This window comes from Heptranchias perlo, chromosome 18, assembly GCF_035084215.1.
Source record: "Heptranchias perlo isolate sHepPer1 chromosome 18, sHepPer1.hap1, whole genome shotgun sequence".
Taxonomy (NCBI): Eukaryota; Metazoa; Chordata; class Chondrichthyes; order Hexanchiformes; family Hexanchidae; genus Heptranchias; species Heptranchias perlo.
In genome coordinates this window covers 8,127,438-8,153,963 of record NC_090342.1, presented here as the reverse complement: position 1 = coordinate 8,153,963, position 26,526 = coordinate 8,127,438, and the positions used below count along the sequence as shown (strand labels likewise).

The following is a 26,526-nucleotide window of genomic DNA, read 5'->3' as shown; positions in this document are numbered from 1 at the left end:
ACACACATTTATTGCATTGAGAGAGTGTCATCTGAAGTTTCACTATGGGATACCAGTGTGCAACCTCGGGTAAAATTCCTCTCCCCACTGTCTAACCAGCAGCGTCAAGCCATCAGTTAAATTCTTTGACAAAACAGCACAGAGAAGAATTTCAGACAAATGCATAATTTCACATGCCAACCTGCCACTTAGTGGTCATAAACCCATCCACAGGTCTCCCTCCTTGCACAAGATGTAATAAGTTAGGCAGATTTCTCTTTTTTTGGCATATTATCATACTTGCAATAATATAAAATCACTCCAGTAGCATATTTATCTGAAATGGAAATAAATTAAACTTCTCCATAAATGTTTATTATATGATAATGTAGCAATGCTGTAATAACATGCATATTACATGGCACTATTCCATTATTATAAGCTTCTTAATTCTAAATTATTATATAATAAAGCACATTTTATGCATAAGGATCTGGTTAAACATAGATATGCCTTCTATCATGCTGTATAGGTTTTTCTATTGTACCTAGGAATATAAAATAATTGCATTTCAGAACACATTTTTTGTGGCGATTTATTAGATACGAGAATAATCAGATGAAAATATGTTGATGTGTCTCATCAGTTCCCTCGTGAGTGTCCAGTTAATTCAGCAAACACATCGGGGGTCATTTTTCAAGTTGGCATTCCTGGTAGGCAGTCTTGCCCACCATTCCCGTGTATCGGGAGTCGGTTGTGCGCATTGTGTGATTGAATTTATAACATGAGCTGCCGATGGGCGAGGCTCCCAGGCAGTGGTGTGAACTCTGAACTTTGCCCCCTATATATATATATAGTACAATCCGAGTGTACGCTAATGCCCTATTAATCCTTCACTGGGATAATTTGCATGGTACTACACGAACATTTACTTGCAAATCGAGAAACTGTTTCCAATGGCAGGAGGATCGATAACTAGAGGACATGCATTTAAGATAATTGACAAAGGAACCAGGGGGGGGGAGATGAGGAGGAAATTCTTTTACGCAGCGAGTTGTTACGATCTGGAAAGCACTGCCTGAAAGGGTGGTGGAAGCAGACGCAATAGTAACTTTCAAAGAGAATTGGATATATAATTGAAAAGGACAAATTTGCAAGGGCTATGGGGAAAGAGTAGGGTAGCGGGGCTAATTGGATAGCTCTTTCAAAGAATTGGCACACGCACAATGTGCCAACTGGCCTCCTCCTGTTCTCTACACAGATGCTGACTGACCTGCTGTGTGCTTCCAGCATTTTATTGTTTGGTTTTAAACATGTTTCAGAATTGAATTGTAATGATTCAATCTATAAACTTATTGGTCGACTGAAAATTTTAAAAATCAGCTTCTGACTTTTATTTCTTCTCGCTTTTGTTTTTCTATTCATTTTCTATCATCATTTATTTTAAAAATCACAATTTATATTATTATAGCATACCATTGAATCCTGAGCCACTCCTCAGCACATTGACTGGCTACCCAGTCATGGTGAAGCTGAAGTGGGGGATGTAATCCAAAGACTTACTTGGTGCAGCTGGTTAGTGCACGGGAATATACTGACAGAAAAATGCTGCATCTGGAGAGAGAAAAGGCAAGTTGACCATTTGGGCAAAACAAGTCCTTCCCAAAACATCAATCTCTCTTTTCTCTCTACAGAAAGGAACATTAGGAACAGGAGTGGGCCATTCAGCCCCTTGAGCCTACTCCGCCATTCAGTTAGATCATGGTTGATCTGCACCTCAACTCTATTTACCCATCTTTATTCCATATTCCTTACCTAACAAAAATCTATCTATCTCGGTCTTGAAAGCTCCAATTGTTTCCCAACATCCACAGCCTTTTGGGGAAGAGAGTTCCAGATTTCTGACTGACTTGCATTTCCAACATTTTCTGCTTGTGTTCCAGATTGCCAACATTTTCAGTTTTACTTTTTATTTGGGATATATGCTGACAGCGCTGTAGCAGATCATTTTAGTGAAGTCCTAATGAGGAGTAACAACCTTCTGTGCATCAGAGTTGAAGAGGAAGAAGAAGATAGAGTAACAAGCAAGTAACTTTGCCTTTTTTTTTAAAAGAAGTGTGCGCAATGCGGCTTAAAATTCCAAATTTGATTTTTACCATAACTAGGAAGATGACACAACCTCAACCTAAAAGGTGTCTGAAATGCAAGCTCTGTGAACCTTCTCTCAAACAATAAGTGGTTAATTCAACAGAAGTAGAATCAAAGTGAAATGTCATCGTCACATAGATTCTGCCACCTTGGAGTAATAGCAAATAACACTTCAGTCTGGTCAAGATATGTGAAATACTGAAGGTAACAAACTGGACTGAAGAGGGTCAATTTTCCGATCCACACTTGCAGAAGACCATGTACCTAACTGCAAGTGAGGCCTTGGGAAATCTACCCCAACAATTATACTGGGAGACTGCTGTCCTTTTACTCACCAGAGTTTTTATTTTCAAAGTAGTACCTATCAGTATTATTCAAAACTTGTGGGGGAGTCCAAAACTAGGGGCCATAAATATAAGATTGTGACTAATAAATCCAATAGGGAATTCAAGAGATACATCTTTACCCAGAGAGTGGTGAGAATGTGGAACTTGCTACCACATGGAGTAGTTGAGGCGAAATAGCATAGATGCCTTTAAGGGCAAGCTAGATAAGTACATGAGGGAGAAAGGAATAGAAGGTTATGCTGGTAGGGTGGGAAGAGGCTTGTGTGGAGCATAAACACTGGCATGGACCAGCTGGGCCGAATGGCCTGTTTCTGTGCTGTAAATTCTATGCGTGTAATTCGATGTATTAAAATTGCCCGCATTTTCTGCATTACTATATTATTTTTCGTCGCCTATTTTCCAGTTTAGAAGGTGTACAACTAGGAATCATCTCAAAATATAAGTTCTAGGCCTGCAAGACTTGCATTTTTTTTCTCCCTCTCTCTCTGAACTGATTTGGAGAGAAGGTTTTATTTCTTTAAATCACAAGTCCAGAAAGGAGCCTAAAACACATCATGAGCTCAACTGGAATGGGCGGTTTGATTCCATTGCCATCGAGGCGGAGATAACGGAGACGAGGCTGACGATCCGTTGAGGGCGTCTGGTCAATTGTGCTGATTGGTATGGGGCAGATTTGAGCTCCATTAATGTCTGTAGATAAAAACAAAATCACAACTGCGTATTAATTTGGTGTTCAGGATAAATCGAATTTACTTTCATTGTTGTCGTTTATTTTCTCCGACACTCAGAGGCTTAGAAATTCGAGCGTGCCAATAAATGGGGGGGGGCAACCCGCTCGCCTGAATGGATAGGCCCGAGACGCAGATGATATTGGGCCTCGGGCCTCATTATCATCGAGTCAGCGAGCTGCAGACACGTAATAGGCGCCCCCCACCCAGGCACCAATATGGTGGGTGAAGCACTTCCTGTGTTTCCTGCCTACCATGTTGGCGGCTTAGAAGGCTGTTTAATTCCCGAAAAACGGGCTGCGTGGTCGAATTTCTAGGTCTGATTCTCTGGGGATGAGGAAGCACATGGTGAGGTGGGACATTGGTGAGTGCTGTATGATGAAAGGCCAACAGTTATAGGGTGGAGGGCAGCATGTTGAGTGCCTCTAATGAGTTGTTTGTGGATACAAATCTGAGTGATTCTGCCTTCAAATGGCGGCACATTGAGGATCCACTGGCTTACATACAATTGATATTGGAGGGGGGGTCTAGACAGTTAGGAGGAGTTTAGCACTCAGATAAACATTGCTGTCTCCTTCAAGGAATGTTATAATGTTATGGATCACTGGTTACCTGCACTGCATTCCGTCTTTGAGCATGTGCAGTGGAGATTTCAGTCACACAGGCCTTTGGACCATTTCTCATGAATACTCCCTCCATTGGCGTAAAAGCTTTGGAGGTCAAAACCCTAAGAGACTGCGATGACTGGCTTCAACTCACTTGGAGGCAGCCATGACAGGTATTCTAAAAGCAGGTAAATGCTCATGCAAATCAATAGTCACTGCGAGGAGATGCCTTCCAACAGTGGCACACATTGAGGGCAATGATGTGGTCCCGGAACAGCAACACCAGGACCTCGGGCATACTTTTAAAACAATTTTTTTAATTCATTCTTGGAATATGGGCATCGCTAGCAAGGCCAGCAACCCCTGGTTGCCCTTGAGAAGGTGGTGGTGAGCCGCCGCCTTGAACCGTTGCAGTCCGTGTGGTGAAGGCGCTCCCACAGTACTGTTAGGTAGAGTGTTCCAGGATTTTGACCCAGCGATGATGAAGGAACGGCGGGTAATGTGTCTAAGTCAAGATGATGTGTGACTTGGAGGGGAACTTAGAGGTGATGCACCACACACCTGCTGCCCTTGACCTTCTAGGTGATGGTGGTCGCGGGTTTGGGAGGTGCTGTCGAGGAAATGCTGACCTCACACTGTAACACTTTTAAGCTCTCCCAGCACTTAGCGCTTGATGCGCAGAGTGCCTTGGTGGTCGGGGACCAGATTATCAAGCACCTGCAACTATTGAGAAGCTGCTGGCTGCCCTTAAAGCTGTGCCTGGCTTTTGGGGACAACAATGGCTTGGGGCATAACCACCCCATCGATGGATCGGCCTTCAAAGGCCACAGGGCAGGAAGGCCAGGGACAAAGGGTACCCTTATGTGGAGGAGAGGATCACACAGGAGGAAGAGGTACCTTTTATTTATTGCCTCCTTTGAACAGGGTTCCCAACTCTGGTTGGACATATTCCTGAAGGTTTCGTCTCCTACAGCCCACCTCCTACAGCCCCGCCCAGTTAGACACCCTTTCTCCCCCCATCTCCATTGCTTTTATAATTAATAAATGAAAGTGTTCAAAGAAATTTGAAAAAAAACCTCAATATTTTTTATTCCCCCTATGCATTTTCTCCCAGGTTGTTTGCAGCATTGTCCAGGAGATTAATTTTCAATTCCTGGAGCCTCTAGAGCAATCCTGGAGCGTTGGCAACCCTACCCTTGAAGCAGTGTGAATAGAATGCTTTTCAAGTGCTGCAGCTACATTACGGAGCTTTGCTGTAATTTGAAGAAATTTGGTAAACCTCGCTTGCAGTCGATGTGCAGGCTCAGCACACTGAACACTGTTGTGGCCCGCAATGTCCTGTGCTGCGCACGTCAGGGCCTAAGTAGGCTTCAGGGCCCGATAAGACCCTGGGCTGTCCGCCATAACTGGAGACCCCTGGCACTGATGCAAGTCTTTCAGGCATAGTGGCTCACAACGGCTGACAGCATTTCTGTATTCTTCACCAATGCTGTCTCTTTAATTAGGGGATGATTTAAGCCCCAATTTTAACCCTGCCTGACCGGCAGGTGCAAGATAGGCCTGGGGGGGATTAGCTCAGCTTTGGGAACTTCCCGCACCATTCACGCCGCACGTAATTTTAACTGCCGATTATCTGGCTTCAGGACAACCGTCCGCACCAGATTTGGGGGGGGGGCGGATGGGGGAAGACCTCTAATTATAGAGGCAAAGTCGCGATCTGATGGCGTCATTGCAATGGCACACAATTTTAACAAAGGTCGACTTAGGCCTACATAGGCTCGGACACTCCAGCGAAAGCCAACGGACCGTGGAAGTTTTTTTTTTAAAAAGGATCTTTGTGGGCTGCCTGCTTTGCCCCCCCCCCCCCGCTTCCCGTTTTAGGTTAAAATCAGGGCTGTGGTGACCGGGCACACACAAGGTGGCAAACATGGCAACAAAACGGACAAATTTTGCCTACCACCAGCACTGCACAACTGCACACATTAAACCCACTGTTATCACACCTTACAATCCGTCATTCTTTAATTGCGCAGAAAATAACTTGTTCAAAAGCTGAACAAACAAAACAGAAACAGCAACAGCAGAAAGCAAACCGGGATGGCAAACACCCGTTACGTGATATTTAAACACATCCGAAAGAAAATAACACTCCCCGCCGATGGAGAAGAACTGGGCAGTGAGACCCCCAGGCATCTGTCTCCCCTACCTGACTTGGCGGGTATGGTGCTGGTTCTTGCTGAAGTGTATGCAGCAGAGCGCAGGCAATATAACGCTTCAGTTACTTCCTAATGGAGTGACACGTGACTGACTCCTGATGTCCCGTTTACTCTCTGGGAGGTCCTGATAGCTTAAAAATTGGAAGTAGTGGTCACCTCCACCGCAGAGGGCGACCTATCCCCTCCAGGTCTTTATGGACCAGGTAGCCCACTTCTGCTACCTCACTGCTGCGATGGGCCTTTTGAAGTAAGTGTCTCTGTTGCGCTGGACCTATTCAGTGGGGTAGTACCTGCCACGGCTCCAGAGCGTCCCGCGCCCCCTCCTCCTCCACCACCCGGCAATAGTTGCTACGTGCGACATGCAGTACCATTTCTTACCCTCACCAGGCTTCTTGATAACCACAACTATAATATGCTTACATAATCCTCACTTGTGGCAGCTCCAAACCTCCGTAAAAATAATCACTTTTTACTCGTTAGTGATCTTTAACAAGTTCATTTGGCCTTTTGAACTGCTCTTGACAGGCATTTCTAACCAGGATGTTGGAGGGGCAGGAACAATAGGAGGGTGGATAATGTGTCTGTTGCTAGGTTCTCCAGTTAAACACGCTGCGCATGTTTATTTTTCTATAAAGCGTGATGAAATAGAAGAATGCTGGCCCATAGCAACTGGACAGATGAGTTAAATAATAATTACATTGAGAAATGTAAAGTAATGCATATAAATATAAATGCAAAATATAGGAGTACATTGCCCTCTCTGGGCACCCAGTATGTTCCTGATAGGTACAGTGGACCTGAAGGGTGCTGTGCCTGAGAGGATCCAACTGCACATGATTTTTCATCCCCAGGCCCCATGATCTGGGGGGAACTCCCCTTCCACCTCACTGCAATACCAATGCTGGGGCCGTGCCTACTGCAAACACAGGTCCAGTTGTCCCCCGTCCCCTGCCCCCTGGTCCGGTGAAGCAGCCTCAGGAAATCTCAGAAGCACACGATGGGGTGGAGACCTGATGTAACATGTTTGTGCTGAATGGAGTGACTCAGTTGAAGCATCCAATAGGCAATTGTATCATTTATTGATTCAGCATTTTTCTAACTCTGTGCTTTTGGTGGGTAGTAAACATTGGAAATTCGAGCACGCAATTTCTGTCCTTTATTGTAAATGGTTGGAAAACCATAAAAACAGCCAACGGAATTTCCCACATACGCTAATGGCAACAAAGTTTCCCGTCGGCAACACAAAGTTGGACAATTGTTCTTACACAGTATCAGCATCAAACACCACCAGGTCAGGTAGAGCAGAGTAAAGTTCCCTCTACTCTACCCCGACAAAATGCCTCAGTCCCAGCTGCGTCGGTGTGACATTTTTTTCCCTTTTGTTTTATTCGTTCATGGGATGTGGACGTCGCTGGCGAGGCCAGCGTTTATTGCCCATCCCTAATTGCGCTTGTGAAGGTGGTGGTGAGCCGCCTTCTTGAACTGGCCGTGTGGTGAAGGTTCTCCCACAGTGCTGTTAGGAAGGGAGTTCCAGGATTTTGTCCCAGCAATGATGAAGGAACGGCGCGATATTTCCAAGTCGGGATGGTGTGTGACTTGGAGGGGAACGTGCAGGTGGTGTTGTTCCCATGCGCCTGCTGCTCTTGTCCTTCTAGATGGTAGCGGTCGCGTGTTTGGGAGGTGCTGTCGAAGAAGCCTTGGCGAGTTGCTGCAGTGCATCCTGTGGATGGTACACACTGGAGCCACTGTGCGCCGGTGGTGAAGGGAGTGAATGGGGTGCCAATCAAGCGGGCTGCTTTGCTCTGGATGGTGTTGAGCTTCTTGAGTGTTGTTGGAGCTGCACTCATCCAGGCAAGTGGAGAGTATTCCATCACACTCCTGACTTGTGCCTTGTAGATAGTGGAAAGGCTTTGGGGAGTCAGGAGGTGAGTCACTCACCACAGAATACCCAGCCTCTGACCTGCTCTTGTAGCCACAGTATTTATTTGGCTGGTCCAGTTAAGTTTCTGGTCAATGGTGACCCTCAGGATGTTGATGGTGGGGGATTCGGTGATGGTAATGATGTTGAATGTCAAGGGGAGGTGGTTAGACTCTGTCTTGTTGGAGATGGTCATTACCTGGTACTTGTCTGGCGCGAATATTACTTGCCACTTATCAGCCCAAGTCTGAATGTTGTCCAGGTCTTGCTGCATGCGGGCACGGACTGCTTCATTATCTGAGGGGTTGCGAATGGAACTGAACGCTGTGCGAACATCCCCATTTCTGACCTTATGATGGAGGAAAGGTCGTTGATGAAGCAGCTGAAGATGGTTGGGCCAAGGACACTGCCCTGAGGAATTCCTGCAGCAATGTCCTGGGCGTGAGATGATTGGCCTCCAACAACCACTACCATCTTCCTTTGTGCTAGGTATGACTCCAGCCACTGGAGAGTTTTCCCCCTGATTCCCATTGACTTCAATTTTACTAGGGCTCCTTGGTGCCACACTCGGTCAAATGCTGACTTGATGTCAAGGGCAGTCACTCTCACCTCACCTCTGGAATTCAGCTCTTTTGTTTGTGTTTGGACAAAGGCTGTAATGAGGTCTGGAGCCGAGTGGTCCTGGCGGAACCCAAACTGAGCATCGGTGAGCAGGTTATTGGTGAGTAAGTGCCGCTTGATAGCACTGTCGACGACACCTTCCATCACTTTGCTGATGATTGAGAGTAGACTGATGGGGCGGTAATTGGCCAGATTGGATTTGTCCTGCTTTTTGTGGACAGGACATACCTGGACAATTGTCCACATTGTCGGGTAGATGCCAGTGTTGTAGCTGTACTGGAACTAGTTAGGAACAGTTTTGTTCTGGGGTCCGATGCCCACCAAGCATTAGACGGAGAAGGCCCAAAGCTCACTTCACACAGGACCCTTACAACCAACAGTAACCTTCATCCTGCCAGTTTGGGCTGGGTTTGAATCCATGGCCGGCAGATGAAAGGCCAATGTTTATCCCACCGTGCCATCCAGTTCCCAAGTTTATTTTTTGAATATGTATTTGTGGGGGATGAGTAATACTAAGGAGGATACCAGGCTTTCAAGAAATAGTACCTGCAAGTGAATATTGTAGGAAGGAAGGTGAAAAAAAGAGTGGAGAAATAGTAAAGCAGAGAAAGAAAAGCTAAGTATTTTTATACTAATGTTGGAGTAAACAGAATAGGTTTGCAGAATCGGAAACACAAGTATTGAAGGAACAGTGGGATGTAATAGGAATAACAGTCCTAGTCAAATCAGGACATCAACTGGGAGATTAAAATAACAGCACATAGAACCACAATAAATGAGGTGGAGGAGTGGTGCATTAAGCACTAGAGGGAAACGTTTACAAATGAATGCTGCCAGTGTGGAGCCTTGCCCCTGGGGAGCACACGTTGCCAAATCATGGGTGCACTCTGCGTGGCTTTCCGTGAAAGGGGCCTAAATTCAGCTCTGGCAAGAAGTCTGAATGGACACCTCCCGTGCTAAAAATGCTATACTTCTGTTTCTGAACTATGGGTAAGAGAGGACAATGTATCTATACAAAAAAAAACTTATGAATAATATAATGTGAATGCAGCTGAGAGAGTATGGATTGAAGTTAAGAAAAGAAAGCAGGCAATTTATTGCTTATCTTTTATAGACCTCCCTGGAAGAAAGACTGGAAAATGTCTTTACAGATAAGGGAGGCCTGCAAAAAGGCCAGAACATTAATCACAGGGAATTTGAATTGCCCAGATATTGATACTGGAAAACTGCATAAGACAATCCAAAGAGGAGGGCTTGTTTGTAGAAGCACAACTCTAAAAGGGGTACAGGAACAGAGAGATCTAGGGGTATATGTGCACAAATCGTTGAAGGTGGCAGGGCAGGTTGAGAAAGCAGACAAAAAAGCATACGGGATTCTGGGCTTTATAAACAGAGGCATAGGGCTCTATTTTAGCACCCGCTATCGGGTGTGTTCCTGGCGGGGGGGGGGGCTCCGAAAATCGGGGAATCCTGGAGCGGGTCGGGAGCCCGGCTCCAACCTGCCCACTTCCGGGTTCCCCACAGAAGCGCGGACGTGCGCGCGCAGCCCCAGCATGTGGGACTCCCGCAGGAAATTAAAGCCAGCGGGATGCCACTTGAGAGTATTTATTCAGGTATTTCAGGTCATTAACAGACCTGATTAAGGGAATATGTCAGGAGGGGTGGGATTTTAGAAACAACTGGGACTGTTTCCCGTACTGGGGGAAACAGTCCCAGTTGAAATGGACGTGTTGCAGCTGTCAGCCTGTGGCAGCTGCAAAGGTCCATTTGACAGGTGGTGGGGGGAGACCCTCACTCATTGCAGGAGGCCACTCTGTCACTTTGGACAAAGTTTGGCCTCCACCACCCTCCTCCTGACAATCAAATTCACCAACTTGCACACTTACCCCGGGGTCCAGAGACATGTACCGACCTTGCGGACCCCCTCAGATGTACATCTTCCGGATGGGGCTGCCGTAGCTGCAGTCAAGACCTCCTCGGAGGGCGAACAGCATCACCAGCCTCGCCGGCCACGCCGGCCACACCGTCCACCTCTGACACGTGGAGCTCCACAACACAGTGCTGTGACACATCCACCTGCACAGCAGGAGGGAGGGCAACCGCAGAGAGAGATGCGTCGCAGAGGGCACTACCCTCGCCACAGGGTCCACAGACCGAGGCTCAGCTTCCTGGACCTCTCTGAGCAGCAGTGCACACGGAGGCTCAGAGTCACTCGACATGTAGTCGTGGACATCTGCAGCCTCCTTCATGCTGAGCTGCTCCCGGCTGGCCCGAGCACCATCTTCTTACCCGTCGCTGTCAACGTCACCACTGCCCTCAACAACTTCTCCTCCGCATCCTTCCAGGGTGTCACCGGGGACATCGCCAACGTCTCTCAGTCGTCTGCACAAAAGAGCCCTGCAAATACACCTACACCCACTCTGCAGTGACACAATGGGTGGCATCAGGTGTGGGTCTTCATTGTGATCCTCAGGAACGGGCATTATTGCACAAACCAGACAAGATTTGCTAAGACGTGGCAGTAGTGGTGCCAATATAATATGTGATGTGAGTTGGTCAGAAATTAAATAGAAGTAAAAACCATGACAAACCCTCAAACACCCTTGTGCATCCCCTTCATGCTCACAACACGTTTGCCTTACGCTTCCTACTGCACATATGTGATGCATGCCCTGTGGCTGCAGCACAGGTAGTGGCAGGTTGAGTGAGGCTGACCGTGAAAGAGATGCACGAGAGGGTGAGTATGAGATAGAGCCATGAGATTGTATGAGGATTGGGTTGAGTGGTAGTGGCGGGATGAGTACTGGCGAGGTGAGTAAGTGCAGGTAAGATGAGGATGAGGTTTGAGTGGGTGTGAGGGGTGATGTGACAGAGTAGTGTTGGCAGTGCAGAAGGAGATGTGGGGTGGGGGCCGGTGATGTGGCAGACGGAGTGTAGGGGAATGAGTAAGTGTACTCACTTTGGCTGACCTACTTAGGTCATTGCAGCGCCTCCTGCACTGTGGGTGCAGGTGGGCGATATGTTGGTGGTGCAGGTGACCTCCTCTGCCACCTCGAGCCAGGCCTTCCTGGTGGCAGAGGCAGGCTGCTTCCTCCCGCCCGCTGGGGGGAAGATCTCTGTCCTCCCCCTCCTCCTCACCCCATCTAATGATACCTGGAATGAAGCATCATTAGACTGGGAGCAGCCTTCCCCCTGGGCTGCTCCATGCTGTAATTTTTTCTATTTGTTGCAGCATCTGTCAGTGGAGGACTGCCCCTTTAAATAGAGCTCCTCCAGCTGACAGACCTTACTGCGCATGCGCAGTCCGCCCGACGCGCAGCTCAGCAGCGGGGAACCCGGAAGACCAGGTGAGTGGATCCAATTAGGCTGTGATCGCGCACGGGGCAGACTGATTTCACCGGGCGCGTTACCCACGCGCCCAATCGCCCCCCCCGCCGCGAACCCGCCCCCTGGTAATATCGAGCCCATAGAGTACAAAAGCATGGAAGTCATAAAATACTGATTCGGCCACAACTGGAGTATTGTGTCCAGTTCTGTGCACCGCACTTTAGGAAAGATGTGAAGGCCTTGGAGAGGGTGCAGAAGAGATTTACTAGAATGATTCCAAGGATGAGGGTATTTAGTTACATGGTTAGACTGGAGAAGCTGGGGTTGTTCTCCTCTGAACAGAGATGGTTACAAGGAGATTTGGTAGAGGTATTCAAAATCATGAAGGGTCTAGACAGAGTGGATAGACAGAAACTGTTCCCTTTGGCGGAAGGGTGAAAAACCAGAGGGCATAGATTTAAGGTAATTGGCAAAAGAACCAAAGGTGACATGAGGAAAGACTTTTTTACACAGCGAGTGGTTAGGATCGGGAATGCACTGCCTGAGGGGGTGGTGGAGGCAGATTCAATCATGGCCTTCAAAAGGGAACTGGATAAGTAGTTGAAAGGAAAAATTTGCAGGGCGAGGAGGAGTGGGACTAGTTGGATTGCTCTTGCGTAGAGCTGGCGTGGACTAGATGGGCCGAATGGCCTCCTTTCGTGCTGTAACCTTTCTGTGATTCTAGGCGGGGCCCGATTGCTGCCTTAATTAACGACTGGATAATCAAGAGCTCCTCGAATCGAGTGCACCAACCTCTGTGCCCAACTCCCTGATGCGTGCTCTCTTCGAGCAGTGCTCCGCCCTGGGAGCTTTGCCTCGCTGAATTTATCACGTAGAAAGCAACATTAGAGATAAGAGGAAGGCTTTCAAAATGCACGAGGATGTCAGTAGGTTAGGAGGAGCAGGTGAATTCGAACAAACATTTGAAGAAAGTAACAAGATTGCAAGAGAAATGTTTATTGAACGTAAGGTGGCTGGGACCATCTCGAGCGACAGGAAATGGTTTTCCAAAGTACATCTGCAAGAAATAAAGGATGAAAGGAAGTTGCAATGCATGGACAAAGAATGTAACAGAGTTATTACTTTGTAGGGTCAATTTTCCAAGCGCGGGTGATCATCTGGGAATGTTGCCTGTGGCTCTGCACTTCAAAATATTGCAGGCACGTTGTCTGTGGTCTTCAATGCATTTAACAATGGATGCCAGATTGAGAGCAATTTCCCACTTTGTGCAACCGGAGGGCAAGGATCATACTCAGGAAATTGTCCCTTATATCTTTTTTTTAACCCAGCAAAGGAGGGAAATTTGCCTAAGTTCAGACATCAGATTTTCAGGAATGGCAGAGCAGCAGCTGGGTAGTATGTAAATAATGAAGGATATTGTTATAAAGAGGTTACATCTACATTGTGTTAAAAATCTTGTGCACTTGCTCACTTCCTGTCCCAAAAATACGACTTCCTGATGTTCCAATTTTCGATTAACACTTTTACGTCAACATTTCAAATCAACATTTGTAATGGGAACTCCCCATCTACCTCTGTCAACAATGGATGGTTATGATTCAAGCCTTCATCCAGTAGTGACATTGTGGCAGCTCCCTCCAGCTTAGATTGTAGTGGCAACACCTGTGAATACTTCCTGAAGCCTCTCCATTTGAAGTTCCTGCAACCTCCCAATTTTGGGAACCAATTTTGAACTTTTTGTGCCTTTTTTTAAAATTCTAACTGAACATTCTTTTGTCCTTCAGCTTTTTCCCCTTCATTTTTACCTGGAACTCAGTTCTTCACCCAGGCCCTGCTCTTCAAGGACCATGGGCATGGAGATTTATTTGTGCTGTTAAAACAGATAAGGCACCAGGCCCAGACAGTTCGACCAAGAAATCTTGGTGAAGATTTACCTGACATTATTATACATTGGCTGATTTCAGTGAAGAGTTTCCTGAGGATTGGAAAATGGATGCTATAATCTGATTATTTTAGAAATACCTGGAAACTTTGGCTCAGTAAAATTAGCGAATGTCTTTGAAACAATTTTGAGAGATCCAATGGATGATTATTCGATAAAGCTTAACTTGTTAAAGAACAGTCAGCATGGATGACAGAAAGGAAAGTCCTGCTTGACCAAGATACCAAAGTATTTCAAGGACATCATTGATATGGTGGACAAGGCAAATTAAATTAGATTATATGCTTGGAACTCTAGTCAGCTTCTGATGCAGTTTCATATCAGTGATTTAAGGTAAGAGGGCAAGGAATAATGTATGGCGCTGGATTGAAAATTGGCTAGAAAAAGGAATCCGAGAATAGTTAGAAACTGGAACTTAGGGGTAAGAAGGGAAGCTGGCGAAACTCACTTACCTAAAGGATAATAGACTTGTAGGATGAGCTACTAGCAAAGGTTATTGGAGTGGCTCGTTTTAGTGTCATTTTATGATTATAATGACTGGAAAATCCTACAGTGCCCACTAACCTCCATGCCTATATTCCTGATGTCCACTCCTGGTAGGCAAAGGTCTGCCCCAGGAGCGCAAAATGTGCTCCACAATCTCATTCAAAAGAGAGTAAACTGGTATGTGACCTATTCTTACATGTACCATAAAGCTACCGAGAATATAAGAAATAGGAGCAGGAGCAGGAGTAGGCCATTTGGCCCCTTGATCCTGCTCCGACATTCAATAAGATCATGGCTGATCTTCGACCTCAACCCCACTTTCCCGCCTGACCCCCCCCCCCCCCATATCCCTTGATTCCTTTAGAGTCCAAAAATCTTTCGATCTCAGTCTTGATTATACTCGATGACTGAGCATCCACAGCCCTCTGGGGCAGAGAATTCCAAAGATTCACAGCCCTCTGATTGAAGAAATTTTTCCTCATCTCGGTCCTAAATGGCTGACCCCTTATCTTGAGACTATGACCTCTAGTTCTAGACTCTCCAGCCAGGGAAAACAGCTTTTCAGCATCTACCCTTTGAAACCCTCTTAGAATCTTACATGTTTCAACGATATCACCTCTCATTTTTCTAAACTCCAGAGAGTATAAGCCCATTCTATTCAATCTCTCCTCATAGGACAACCCGCTCATCCCAGGAATCAATCTAGTGAATCTTCGTCGCCTCTAAGGCAAGTATATCCTTCCATAGGTAAGGAGATCAAAACTGTACACAGTACTCCAGGTGAGGTCTCACCAGAGCCCTGTACAATTGCAGCAAGACTTCATTACTCTTGTACTCCAACCCCTTTGCTATAAAAGCCAGCATACCATTTGCCTTCCTAATTGCTTGCTGTACCTGCAAGTTAACTTTCTGTGTTTCGTGCACAAGGACACCCAAATCCCTGAATACCAACATTTAATAGATTCTCACCATTTAAAAAATATTCTGTTTTTCTGTTCTTCCTACCAAAGTGAATAAGCTCACATTTTCCCACATTATACTCCGTCTGCCACCTTCTTGCCCAGTCTATATAGACTTAACCTGTCTATATCCCTCTGCAGACTCTGTGTCCCCCTCACAGCTTACTTTACCACATAGCTTTGTATCGTCAGCAAACTTGGATACATTACACTCGGTCCCTTCATCTAAGTCATTAATATAGATTGTAAATAGCTGAGGCCCAAGCACCGATCCTTACGGCACTCCACTAGTTATAGCCTGCCAGCTTGAGAATGACCCATTTACTCCTACTCTGTTTTCTGTCCGTTAACCAATCCTCTATCCATGCTAATACATTACCCCCAACCCCATGAGCCCTTATCTTGTGTAACAACCTTTTATGTGGCACCTTATCGAATGCCTTTGAAAATCCAAATATACTACATGCACTGGTTCCCCTTTATCTACCCTGCTAGTTACATCCTCAAAAAACTCTAATAAATTTGTCAAACACAATTTCCCTTTCCTAAAACCATGTTGACTCTGCCTAATCATGTTATGATTTCCTAAGTGCCCCATTACCACATCCTTAATAGATTCCAGCATTTTCCCGACTACTGTTGTCAGGCTAACTGGCCTGTAGTTCCCTGTTTTCTCTCTCCTTCCTTTCTTGAATAGCGGGGTTACATTTGCTACCTTCCAATCCACTGGGACTGTTCTAGCATCGAGGGAATTTTGGAAGATCACAACTAATGCATCCACTATCTCTGCAGCCTCTTTTAGAACCCTAGGATGTAGGCCATCAGGTGCAGGGGATTTGTCGACTTTTAGCTTCATTAATTTCTCCAGTACTTTTTCTTTACTAATATTAACTACTTTCATTAGACCATTGGTTTCCCACCATTTCTGGTATGTTTTGTGTCATCTACTGTGAAAACAGATACAAAATACCTGTGTAACGTCTCTGCCATTTCCTTATTCCCCATTATAATTTCTCCTGTCTCAGCCTCTAAGGGACCAATGTTTACTTTCGCGACTCTCTTCCTTTTTACACACTTGTAGAAGCTCTTACAATCTGTTTTTATATTTATTGCTAGTTTACTCTCATATTCTCTTTTCTCCCTCTTCATCAATTTTTTGGTCATCCTTTGCTGGTTTTTAAAACTCTCCCAATCCTCAGGCCTACTACTCTTCTTGCTAACACTTACCACTCTTCTTAGAGTACACTAAGTAACAGGGGCACCAGTGGTGAATAGCCTGCATGTGTCAGAATCTCATTTCTGTGGCTTGCCCAGCTTGTTAATTATGCTTCGAAAGTATGACTGTAGTTCTCAAACAATAAGGTTTCATAGTAACCTCTTACTTACTTTTGATTTGGTTGTGGTCAAGATACAAATGTTCAAGACTGAAGTGGATGGGTGGAACCGCAGTAAGATGATTATGCGACAACTGCAAGTCTATTATGGACGACACATTAAATACAGTCTCAGGAATTCCAGTATCTGAAATCTTATTATGATTTAGCCTGATGAAAGACAGCTTGGGCAGGCTGCTGAAGTAGTTGTGTGGTATCGCTTCAATGGAGTTACTGTCCAAGAAGAGTTGCAGAGTTGAAGCGGGGATCTGCGGGGGCATTTCCTTGAGGCCATTTTTGGCCAAGTTGAGCTGCAGTAGAGCCGTCAGCCCTTGAAAAGTGTTTGCCGGAATGACAAAGTCGCTCAGCTTGTTCCCCTGCAGGTCCAGCATAGTCAGCCTCCCTAGGTTTGTGAAAGCACCCTCGGGTATGCTGGAGATCTTGTTTCTACCCAGACGCAGCTGCACTAGGCTGCTTGGCAAGGGTGCGGGCACTTCCTCAAGATTGTTATCTTCAAAGTACAAGTAGAGCAGATTTTCCATCTTCTGAAAAAGACCTTTAGCAATGTTGCTGCTTGTGATCTTATTTTTATTTAAGTTCACCCACCTCAGTTGAGTTTCGTTTTTGAAGGACTTCTCTGAGAGAGCTTCAATGAGATTGTTCTGAAGATATGCGTACAAGACCCTTGATGGTACCGAGGGCATCTCTTTGAGGTTGAGGTTGTCACAGTACAGGGCATTAGAATAGTTAGGAGGACATCGGCACTCTTTAGGGCATTCATAAAAGTATTGGAGGCGCTGGAAATAGTCTGGTGTGTTCTGACACCAAATGCCACTGCTTAGGAATAAAGCAACTAGAGCAGGCTGGACCATAACCTTCATGGTTGCAGTTACCCTGGAAAAAAAATTAAGTGAAAAAAAATCAATTGCTTTTTGGCACTTTTGTTCAACATAAAATCAAATATATGTCAATTGAGGAATTTTACGAACATACAAAATTGATGGGCAGGAAAAGACCAGCTGGTCCATCAAGCCTGCCCCACACCTCATGGTGGCTGAAGCATTGTGACTAGACCCTTCCCACCCCCACCCCTGCAGCCATGTAATCTCCTGGGAGATGCAAAACACCAGGGAAAAAACCCAGGGCCAATAAGGGGAAATAGGTGTAGAGGGGGGAGGACAGTGAACAGAGAGGAAGAGCTCTGAGAGCAGCGAAGGCGGGAGCGGGGACCGGAGCGGCAGAGGCAAGTAAATAAAAGTGGTGGATCGAAGGCCTAAACTCACTTGGAGCAGCGGAGGCGGTAAATCTTCAGGATCAATTCGGTGGGATCGAAATAAAATTAAGGAGTGCTGTCACAGGACAGCAGGTAGGTGACTGGCTGGCAGAAGGCCCGAGAGTAGAGCGGGAGGCAATAAAGCGGCGGCAGCAGGCGGCTTACACAGTGAGTCAACTCACCAGGGGCAGAAGTTGGAAGAGTGACGTCACAGGACAGCAGTTAAGTGATGTATTGGTAAGTATTACTGTTTTCTTTTCTCTCTAATTTAGGGCAGGGGTTTAACTAAGGGCTTAAATTAATTAGTTAATTAATTGTTTTGCAAGATAAGGGCTCATGGGGTCGGGGGTAATATATTAGCATGGATAGAGGATTGGTTAACGGACAGAAAACAGAAAGTAGGAATAAACGGGTCATTTTTAGGTTGGCAGGCTGTAACTAGTTGGGTACCGCAAGGATCGGTGCTTGGGCCTCAGCTATTTACAATCTATATTAATGACGTAAATGAAAGGACTGAGTGTAATGTATTCAAGTTTCCTGACGATACAAAGCTAGGTAGGAAAGTAGGCTGTGAGGAGGACACAAAGAGCGTGGAAAGGGATATAGACAGGTTAAGTGAGTGGGCAAGAAGGTGGAAGATGGAGTATAATGTGGGGAAATGTGAGGTTATTCACTTTGGTAGGAAGAATAGAAAAACAGAATATTTTTTAAATGGTGAGAAACTATTAAATGTTGGTGTCGAAAGAGACTTGGATGTCCTGGTGTAAGAAACACAAAAAGTTAGCATGCAGGTACAGCAGACAATTTGGAAAGCAAATGGAATGTTGGCCTTTATTACAAGGGGGTTGGAGTACAAGAGTAAAGAAGTCTTACTACAATTGTACAGGGCTTTGGTGAGACCTCACCTGGAATACTCTGTACAGTTTTGATCTCCTTATCTAAGAGGTGGTGCAATGAAGGTTCACTAGATTAATTCCTGGGATGAGAGGGTTGTGCTATGAGGAGAGGTTGAGTAGAATGGGCCTATACTCTTTGGAGTTTAGAAGAATGAGAGGTGATCTCATTGAAACATGTAAGATTCTGAGGGGGCTTGACAGGGCAGATGCTGAGTGGTTGTTTCCCCTGGCTGGAGAGTCTAGAACTCGAGGGCGTAGTCGCAGGATAAGGGGTCGGCCATTTAAGACTGAGATGAGGAGGAATTTCTTCACTCAGAAGGTTGTGAGTCTTTGGAATTCTCTACCCCAGAGGGCTGTGGATGCTGAGTCGTTGAGTATATTCAAGGCTGAGATGGATAGATTTCTGGACTCTAGGGGAATCAAGGGATATGTGGATTGAGCAGGAAAGTGGATTTGAGGTCTAAGATCAGCCATGATCTTATTGAATAGAGGAGCAGGCTCGAGGGGCTGTATGGCCTACTCCTGCTCCTATTTCTTATGTTCTTATGTACTCTGGGAAATTCCTCTCCGACCCCCTCAGGCGTTCAGAACAGAGATCACATGGACCAAGTGTTATCCATGAAAGACACTTGCCTTCTATATGATGTGATTTCTGCCCCAGTCAAGAACCGGTCCAGCTCCCAGTTGAAAGCGGCAGAGAATCAACACCCACTGCACCAGCCGGGTGACTAATTGAGGCCAAATCTGTTTATAATTTCACTACAAACAGTACACCAAGGAGATTTTTTTCTCACATATATCTAGCTCCTTGTATTGGAATTAGGTTCCACATATCCACCTCTTTGAAGCATGCTCCCTAGGGCCAATTTTGTCCTGCCAGTGGGTGCCCACTGGTCCAGTATATCTGGCCTGGCCACGATTTCTCTATGCACATCTGGCAGCCCACGATTTTTCAATATGCATATCTGGGCAGCCATGATTTCTCTATGCACATCTGGGCAGCCCACGATTTCTCGATATGCACATCTGGTGGGTGACCCTCCCAGCCAACAGTGCTAATGCAAAAAATCATCCCTCTCATGTCTAGTTTTGCTTAAGGTTGTATACTTGTTCCTTTTAGTTTTGCTCTTACTATCCAAGTCTACAATTAGATAAAATGTGCCTCTTGGGATCATGTCGCCACTTAATTACCTTTTCTCCAGTGAACACTTTCAGTAAGTGGTCAGTAATCAGACCCAAATCTTTCTCTTTTTCATTTTACTAATATACATACACCTCTCCATCATGTACCCGTGTTTCACGTTTCTTTTCCTGATGTGTATTATTTGAATTAAAATTAATTTGCCAGGCCTTAGCCTTTTTGATTAATTGGTCTGGATCCTTTTGAACACATTGAATTGAATGGGTATGGTAGTGTAGTGGTTCTTGTCCTGGACTAACACGCCACAGGTCCTGAGTTCAAAACCGACTGTGGCAAACTGTAATTGAACTCAATACATCTGGTAATTTGTGGGCTGGCACCAGAAGAAAGGACCTCGAAAGCTACTGGATTGTTATACAAACCCAACTGATTCATTAATATTCTTCAGGGAAGATAACTTGCCATCATCTATCGGACCTACCCTTGACTCCAGTCATACACTACATGGTTCACCTCCGAAGTGACCTAGCAAACCATTCAGTTGTAACAGAATTACTTCAAGAAGACGGCCCACTATCTTCTCGAGGCAATTAGGAAATGAGCAATGAATGCAGGGTTGCTCACATCCCAAGAACAAATTTAAAAAAAACTACCCCCCTTTCATTTGTCACCAAGCTATACATTACTGTAGTACTCAATATTGCAGTAGTACCAAAAATAAAAGTGTTAACTTTGGCTCAGTGATAGCACTCTAGCCTTGGAACCAGAAGGTCATGGGTTCAAGCCACGCTCCAGGAGGGTTTAGCATATAATCTAGGCTGACACTTCAGTACAGTACTGAAGGAGCCCCATCTGCTTGCTTGAATGGACATAAAAGATCACATGGCACTATTTGAATTAGAGCAGGGGAGGTTGTCCCCGGTGTCCTAGCCTCTATTTCTCTCTCAACGGGAGATTTGGGGTGACCTTGGTCTAAGCCAGTAGCACAAAACGGGCTCCTAGTGAATCGGCAGCCCGTTTGACACTGAGACCGATACTCTTTTCCATTGAAGTCACTCTGGTGTGATGTAAAATGGGCTGTCGATTCGCTATGAGCCCTTTTCGTGCTACTCCTGTAGACCAATTCCAGCCCCATTAACTGGTCATCTATCACGTTGCTGTTTGTGGGACCTTGCTGTGTGCAAATCGGCTGATGCGTTTGCCTACATAACAAAAGCGCCTGCACTTCGAAAGTATTTCAATGTCGGCGAAGCACCTGGGAACGTCCTGAGGACATGAAAGGAACTAAAGGACTTCATTGGCTGTAAAACGCTTTGGGATGTCCTGTGGTCATGAAAGGCACTATATAAATTCAAGTCTTTATTCTTCTTCCTTTCTGTATTATTGTTTAATAGTGAGAAGAGCAGGAAAGCTAGATCGGCACACTGTGGGACTTTAGCAAACACTACCTCCCAGACACACCATTTGCCATTTGTCATCGCTGCCTGCTTTCTATTGCTAAGGCAGTTTTCAATCCAGTTAGCTAATTTGGCACTGATTCAATGAGCCTTGACCTTTAAAAGCCTCACATATAGAACGTGGGGAAATATCACAAACAGCTGAGAGCAACACTGCAGCCATTAATGAGAAACACCAGGAGCCCAGGCACAGTAGAAACTGAAAACAAAAAGAAACCATAGCAAATTACAAGAATATAGAACCAGTTATTATTAAAAAATAAAGGAAAATGTTGTGAGAGAAAAAGTGCCTCAAAAACAAATCACTACTACACAGGGAGACGCATCACAATTCCTTTAACAAAAAGCAAGCCATCAACAGAAATACCAACACCTGGTCTACCGTACACTGGATGGAAACATTCAGATGAGTCACAGGAACCAGTCACAAGCTGGGAAACATAAAAGTTCCCCTGCAACCCTGGTTGTTTGAAAATTGATACAGCTGGTGAGGATTTCAGTCAGTGGATCATAACATACTGAAGAAATTAATGTTCAACAACAACTTAATGAGCACAAGTGTCAGTTGTGGCTCAGTGGGTAGCACTGTCATCTCTGAGGCAGAAGATTGTGGGTTCAAGTCCCACTCCAGAGACTTAAGCACATAATCTAGGCTGATACTTCGGTGCAGTACTGAGGGAGTGCTGCACTGTCGGAGGTGCTATCTTACGACTGAGACCTTAAATTGAGGCCCTTCAGGTGGACGTAAAAAATCCCAGGACACTATTTCGAAGAAGAGCAGAAGCGTTCTCCCCAGTGTCCTAGCCAACATTTATCCATCAATCAACATCATTAAAACAGATTATCTGGTCATTATCTCATTGCTGTTTGTGGGACCTTGCCGTGCACCAATCGGCTGCCATGTTCCCTACATTACAACAGTGACTACACTTCAAAAGTACTTCATTCGCTGTAAAGTGCTTTGGGATGTCCTGAGCTCGTGTAAGGTGTTCTATAAATGCAAGTTCTTTCCCGGGGCAGGGAAGGCTGTAAGTTTCCTTGTGGGGCCCAAAGGAGCCTCCTGGCAGAAAGAGATGGGGTAAGTCCCCCCACTTCATTTTGACCGTGGAAAAGGAGGGGTATTTTAACTTTCCCTGCCCAGGCGTGGGGAAGTTAAAATTCCCCCTCCTTTTTGGCCAAAGCATAAGAACAGGAGCAGCTGTGGAATGAGAAAAGATAATCTGTCACATCAAGACCATTTACAGTCTGCAGTACAGGTCACAGTCTAACTGATCAAAGACTCTTCCCCACCACTTAATATCCTGAGGGAAATTTCTGCCCAAGTACTCCCTGATCCTAAAAGGTATTCAAGTGAAAATACAGACAGTCTAGACATTTGGTATCTCCACTGTTCAACCCTGGTCAGCTGTCTTCACTGATGATGTGAGAAGCCGTATAACGCAGAATATAGTGGAAAATATCAAATTGTCCACTCCCCTGTCTCAGAATATTTTTTAAAGTGTTGTGTCTTTGACGGTCTTTGTTAATATACTGAATGAAACATATTCATGTTTAACAAAATTGTGTTAATTGTGAAAAGTCAGAAGATTGAAATTCAGCATCCACTGTACTTTTTCACTGATAGCAGGATACATTAGGTTCAATATGTTGATGCACATGCTTATGTTTCTATACACTTAATCACCTTGAAAAATAAAGTCATCTGGATTACATTTTCTAGAGAGTAATATTCCCCCATTGCTAACCCAGCATCAAAGTGAAATATAATAGCTGGCTGCCAATATTAGATGGCTCAAAAAGGCACGGAGTCCTGGTGGGTAATTTTTCAATGATTATTGATCCAGCAACAGACAGCTGGTTTCTTGGGAGCTCAAATAACAATCCGACCTTACGACTAAATAAATGTAGGTTCAACGGAAATAACTTGTTGTTGAGAGCGCTGCTCTCCCTGTTTGTTTTAGCCTTTATTTTTACTGATCGACTATTAAATTGATTAAGAGGTAAAACATTTAAATTAATCATCATTCCAGTTCAATAGACAAGGGCTCCGTGCAGTTCACACAACATACGCTGTAACCATTGCTCTAATCAGTGGACTACATTAGAAAAAAAGTTTATAGAGCGAATAAATGACAGGAAGTAGTAATCTCACAAAAAACGAATGAGGTTGTCAGTTTTATGACACGCCATGAAGCCTACTAGCTAGCACTACTGTCTTGTTCTGTGATTTATACCGTATGTTTTTTGTGGTTACCCAACTAAAATCAAAAGGAGCAATGCATTAAATGTCTGTTCCCTTTGTTTTAAATGTGATGGTGCGAATACAGGTATAAATGTAAACTGGGACAGGGGGTGATGTGGGATAACGTGGCTGTGCAATGCAGCGCTCACCGTCAGACATCATGCTTTTTGACCTCACCGAGGTTTGATGCGGAGAGGGCAGGAGGGAGGAAACGGTGGTGGATATCGAGATACAGGGCAAGAGAGGGTAAACCGAGTGGAATCGGAGCAGGGTGGCACTTGGGGAGATTGCAGGGAGCCTGCAAGGTGATGACAGCTCACTGGCTGTCCTGCTGTGCGAGGCTTTCATTGAGACAGTGAGAGTAACGATGACAGAGACATATCCCATCACAAACGAGCCACTGCTTCTCAGACCACACGTGTTGCATTCAGTTGCAGAGCCACATATTACGAGCTTAGCGTTCCAACTACCCGAGCTGATTTGTAGATAAGCAGACTTTGTTTGACAAGGATAGATATATGTTAAACATTTCAACTCCTTTAAGAACTCATGCCAGCACCTAGAACATAATCCACCAAAAAAAAACACAACAGACAAATGTAAACACTTTTGTTTTGTCTTTAGGTATTTTTGATGAATTTAAACTTCCTCAATCAGAATCTGTGTTCATAATCAAAATTGAGCCAAAGTTTTCTAGAAAGCGAGTGGAGAATTCAGTCCAGAAATGTTTTAAGCTCCTAATTACAGTAGGTTTGTGGATTTAGGAGATGGTTTGAGTTTAGAGTGTAGGCTAAAAGACATTTTACATCATCTTGGTTATTAAATCTGTTTTCACCTGTATAAATCAGAGCCCAAGATTGTTCATTTTCTCATATTTTCCAGCGTAGAAAGAATCAAGTAAAAAAATTACATGATAATAAAGTATAGACATCAAACAAGAAAAAATTAAACAAAAGGGATATTTGAAAATCTATAATTATTTTGTTTGTTTTCATTGATACTATCTAAACCAAATTAATATATTTACAATTATTATTATTACATTATTATTATCTTAAACAGGCTTTTCAAGACCTATAGCTCTTTCACAGAGATAGTCAAATCCTTATCAAAGCACTAAATCTTACCTAATTTTTCAGACACTAAAGTGCATGGTACCAGGGTACATGCCCTTCACATTGAGAATCCCAGGCTAAGTCATAAATATCCTGAAACATCTGATTTATGCTTTCAAAAAGTGCAAAACAGTTTACCTTGGATTCTAGGAGTTCAGCTCTACCTCTTATGGATAGCTTTTGCTTTGTGAGAGATTGCCCTGCTATAGGGAACGCTGGATTGCTTCAGATAGCTTTCATCCAACCTTGTGTTCTTGAAACAAAGCAGCAGCTAAAAGCTCTCCAGGGTCTAACTTTAACCTCTTGCTCTTACATGTATAGCAGACCTTAATCTGTAAACATACTTTCCACTTTTCTGCAGTCTCTCTTATACCATTGTTAGCCTGTAACAGAATGGCTGAGCCTGCATGCTGAGTTTTATTAAGGCAGCCTAATATATGTCCACTGCTAAAAAGTTTTTTTTAACCCTAAAATAACAGACACCTTCACATTTGAAGCTCTGGGGTGGGGGGGGGGGCAAGAATTTGTAAAATACATCCAGAAACCTGAAACAGCTGCTTGCAATGCATTTAATCTTTCAATATGGGGTATAGAATAAATAATCTTACCTAATGTGACAGGACAAACAATGCAAAAATGTCACTACTTGAAAAGGATGGAAATTAAAATAGAACCACATGGTATGATGGTGGAAAAATCTTCAGATCAGCTAATTTTATTCAGTAATAATATTTCACATTGCAGAACAACAGGGAAAGCAATCCCAGCTGTTTTGCGAATGTTGTTTCTTGGACTCGGGATATAAACCAGATGCAAGAATATTTAAGTGATACATGTAGCATATCTGATTCATTCATGCATCCTGTCAAGTGACTGAAATCAGACTTGCTGTGGTAACTATATGCATTGAATATATACACTGTAGATCATTAAAATTAATTCAGATCACACACGTGCTTCAGCCACATGTGGTAGTTGGCCTCCGCCCGGAACTAGAGAATAACCAGCTGTCTCCGGAGGCCCTTCCTTGGAGGACCATTCATTGCAAGTTCCATCCACCCTCTGCTCACTGACTCACCCGTAGCCAGGGAAGGAGAACAAAGCCAACCAGTACTAGTAAGCAGGACCACTCTCCTCAGGTCCCATCCCCTACCCCAAAATGAACCCCAGAAACCAAGAACAAATTGCCTCAACCCTTCAACCTCTAACGCTGCTAGCACAAGCCAAGAAACCTTACTATGCCACTTATACTCCTCCTGTAATCACTGTTTCCTGGATGAGATCACTAGATGAAACGTTAAACTTGAGGTCCCGTCTGCCCTCTGAGGTGGACGTAAAAGATCCCACGGTCACTAGTTTGAAGAAGAGAAGGGTTCTCCCCAATGTCCTGGTCAATATTTATCCCTCAACCAACACCAATAAAAAACAGATGATCTGGTCATTATTAGGTTGCTCTTTGTGGGACCTTGCTGTGTGCAAATTGGCTGCTGCATTTCCCTATGTTTCCCTATATTACATTTCAAAAGTACTTCTTTGGGTGTAAAGTGCTGTGGGACATCCTGAGGTTGTGAAAGGCGCTTTATAAATTCAAGTCTTTTTCTTCTTTAATGAAAATGTATTGTAGCTTAATAAAATATTAAGCTACAATACATTTATATAATGCAAATGTAATGTAAATGTATTGTAGCTTAATATTTTATTAAGCTACAATACATTTTCATTACATTTGCATTATATACAATAATGTAAGGAT

At 44.5% G+C, this 26,526-nt stretch overlaps 1 protein-coding gene across 1 annotated transcript; it reads right to left on the bottom strand.

Moving 5' to 3' along the window:
- Nucleotides 1-349: 349 nt before the first annotated feature.
- Nucleotides 350-25,099, bottom strand: kera (keratocan). The gene is made up of 3 exons (XM_068000029.1): nucleotides 24,912-25,099; nucleotides 16,663-17,543; nucleotides 350-3,164 (listed from the first exon to the last, which is right to left on the bottom strand). Exons 2-3 carry the CDS (start codon nucleotides 17,528-17,530, stop codon nucleotides 2,992-2,994), a joined length of 1,041 nt encoding a protein of 346 aa, XP_067856130.1. The 5' UTR covers nucleotides 17,531-17,543; nucleotides 24,912-25,099; the 3' UTR covers nucleotides 350-2,991.
- Nucleotides 25,100-26,526: the final 1,427 nt, after the last annotated feature.

Bases quoted from the DNA above. Each gene is read 5' to 3' on its own strand.
- kera (XM_068000029.1), bottom strand. From the start codon at position 17,530: ATGAAGGTTATGGTCCAGCCTGCTCTAGTTGCTTTATTCCTAAGCAGT. The intron at 3,165-16,662 runs GTAAGTAAGAGG...TTTTATCTACAG, and splicing joins TGACCACAACCAAATCAAAA to ACATTAATGGAGCTCAAATC.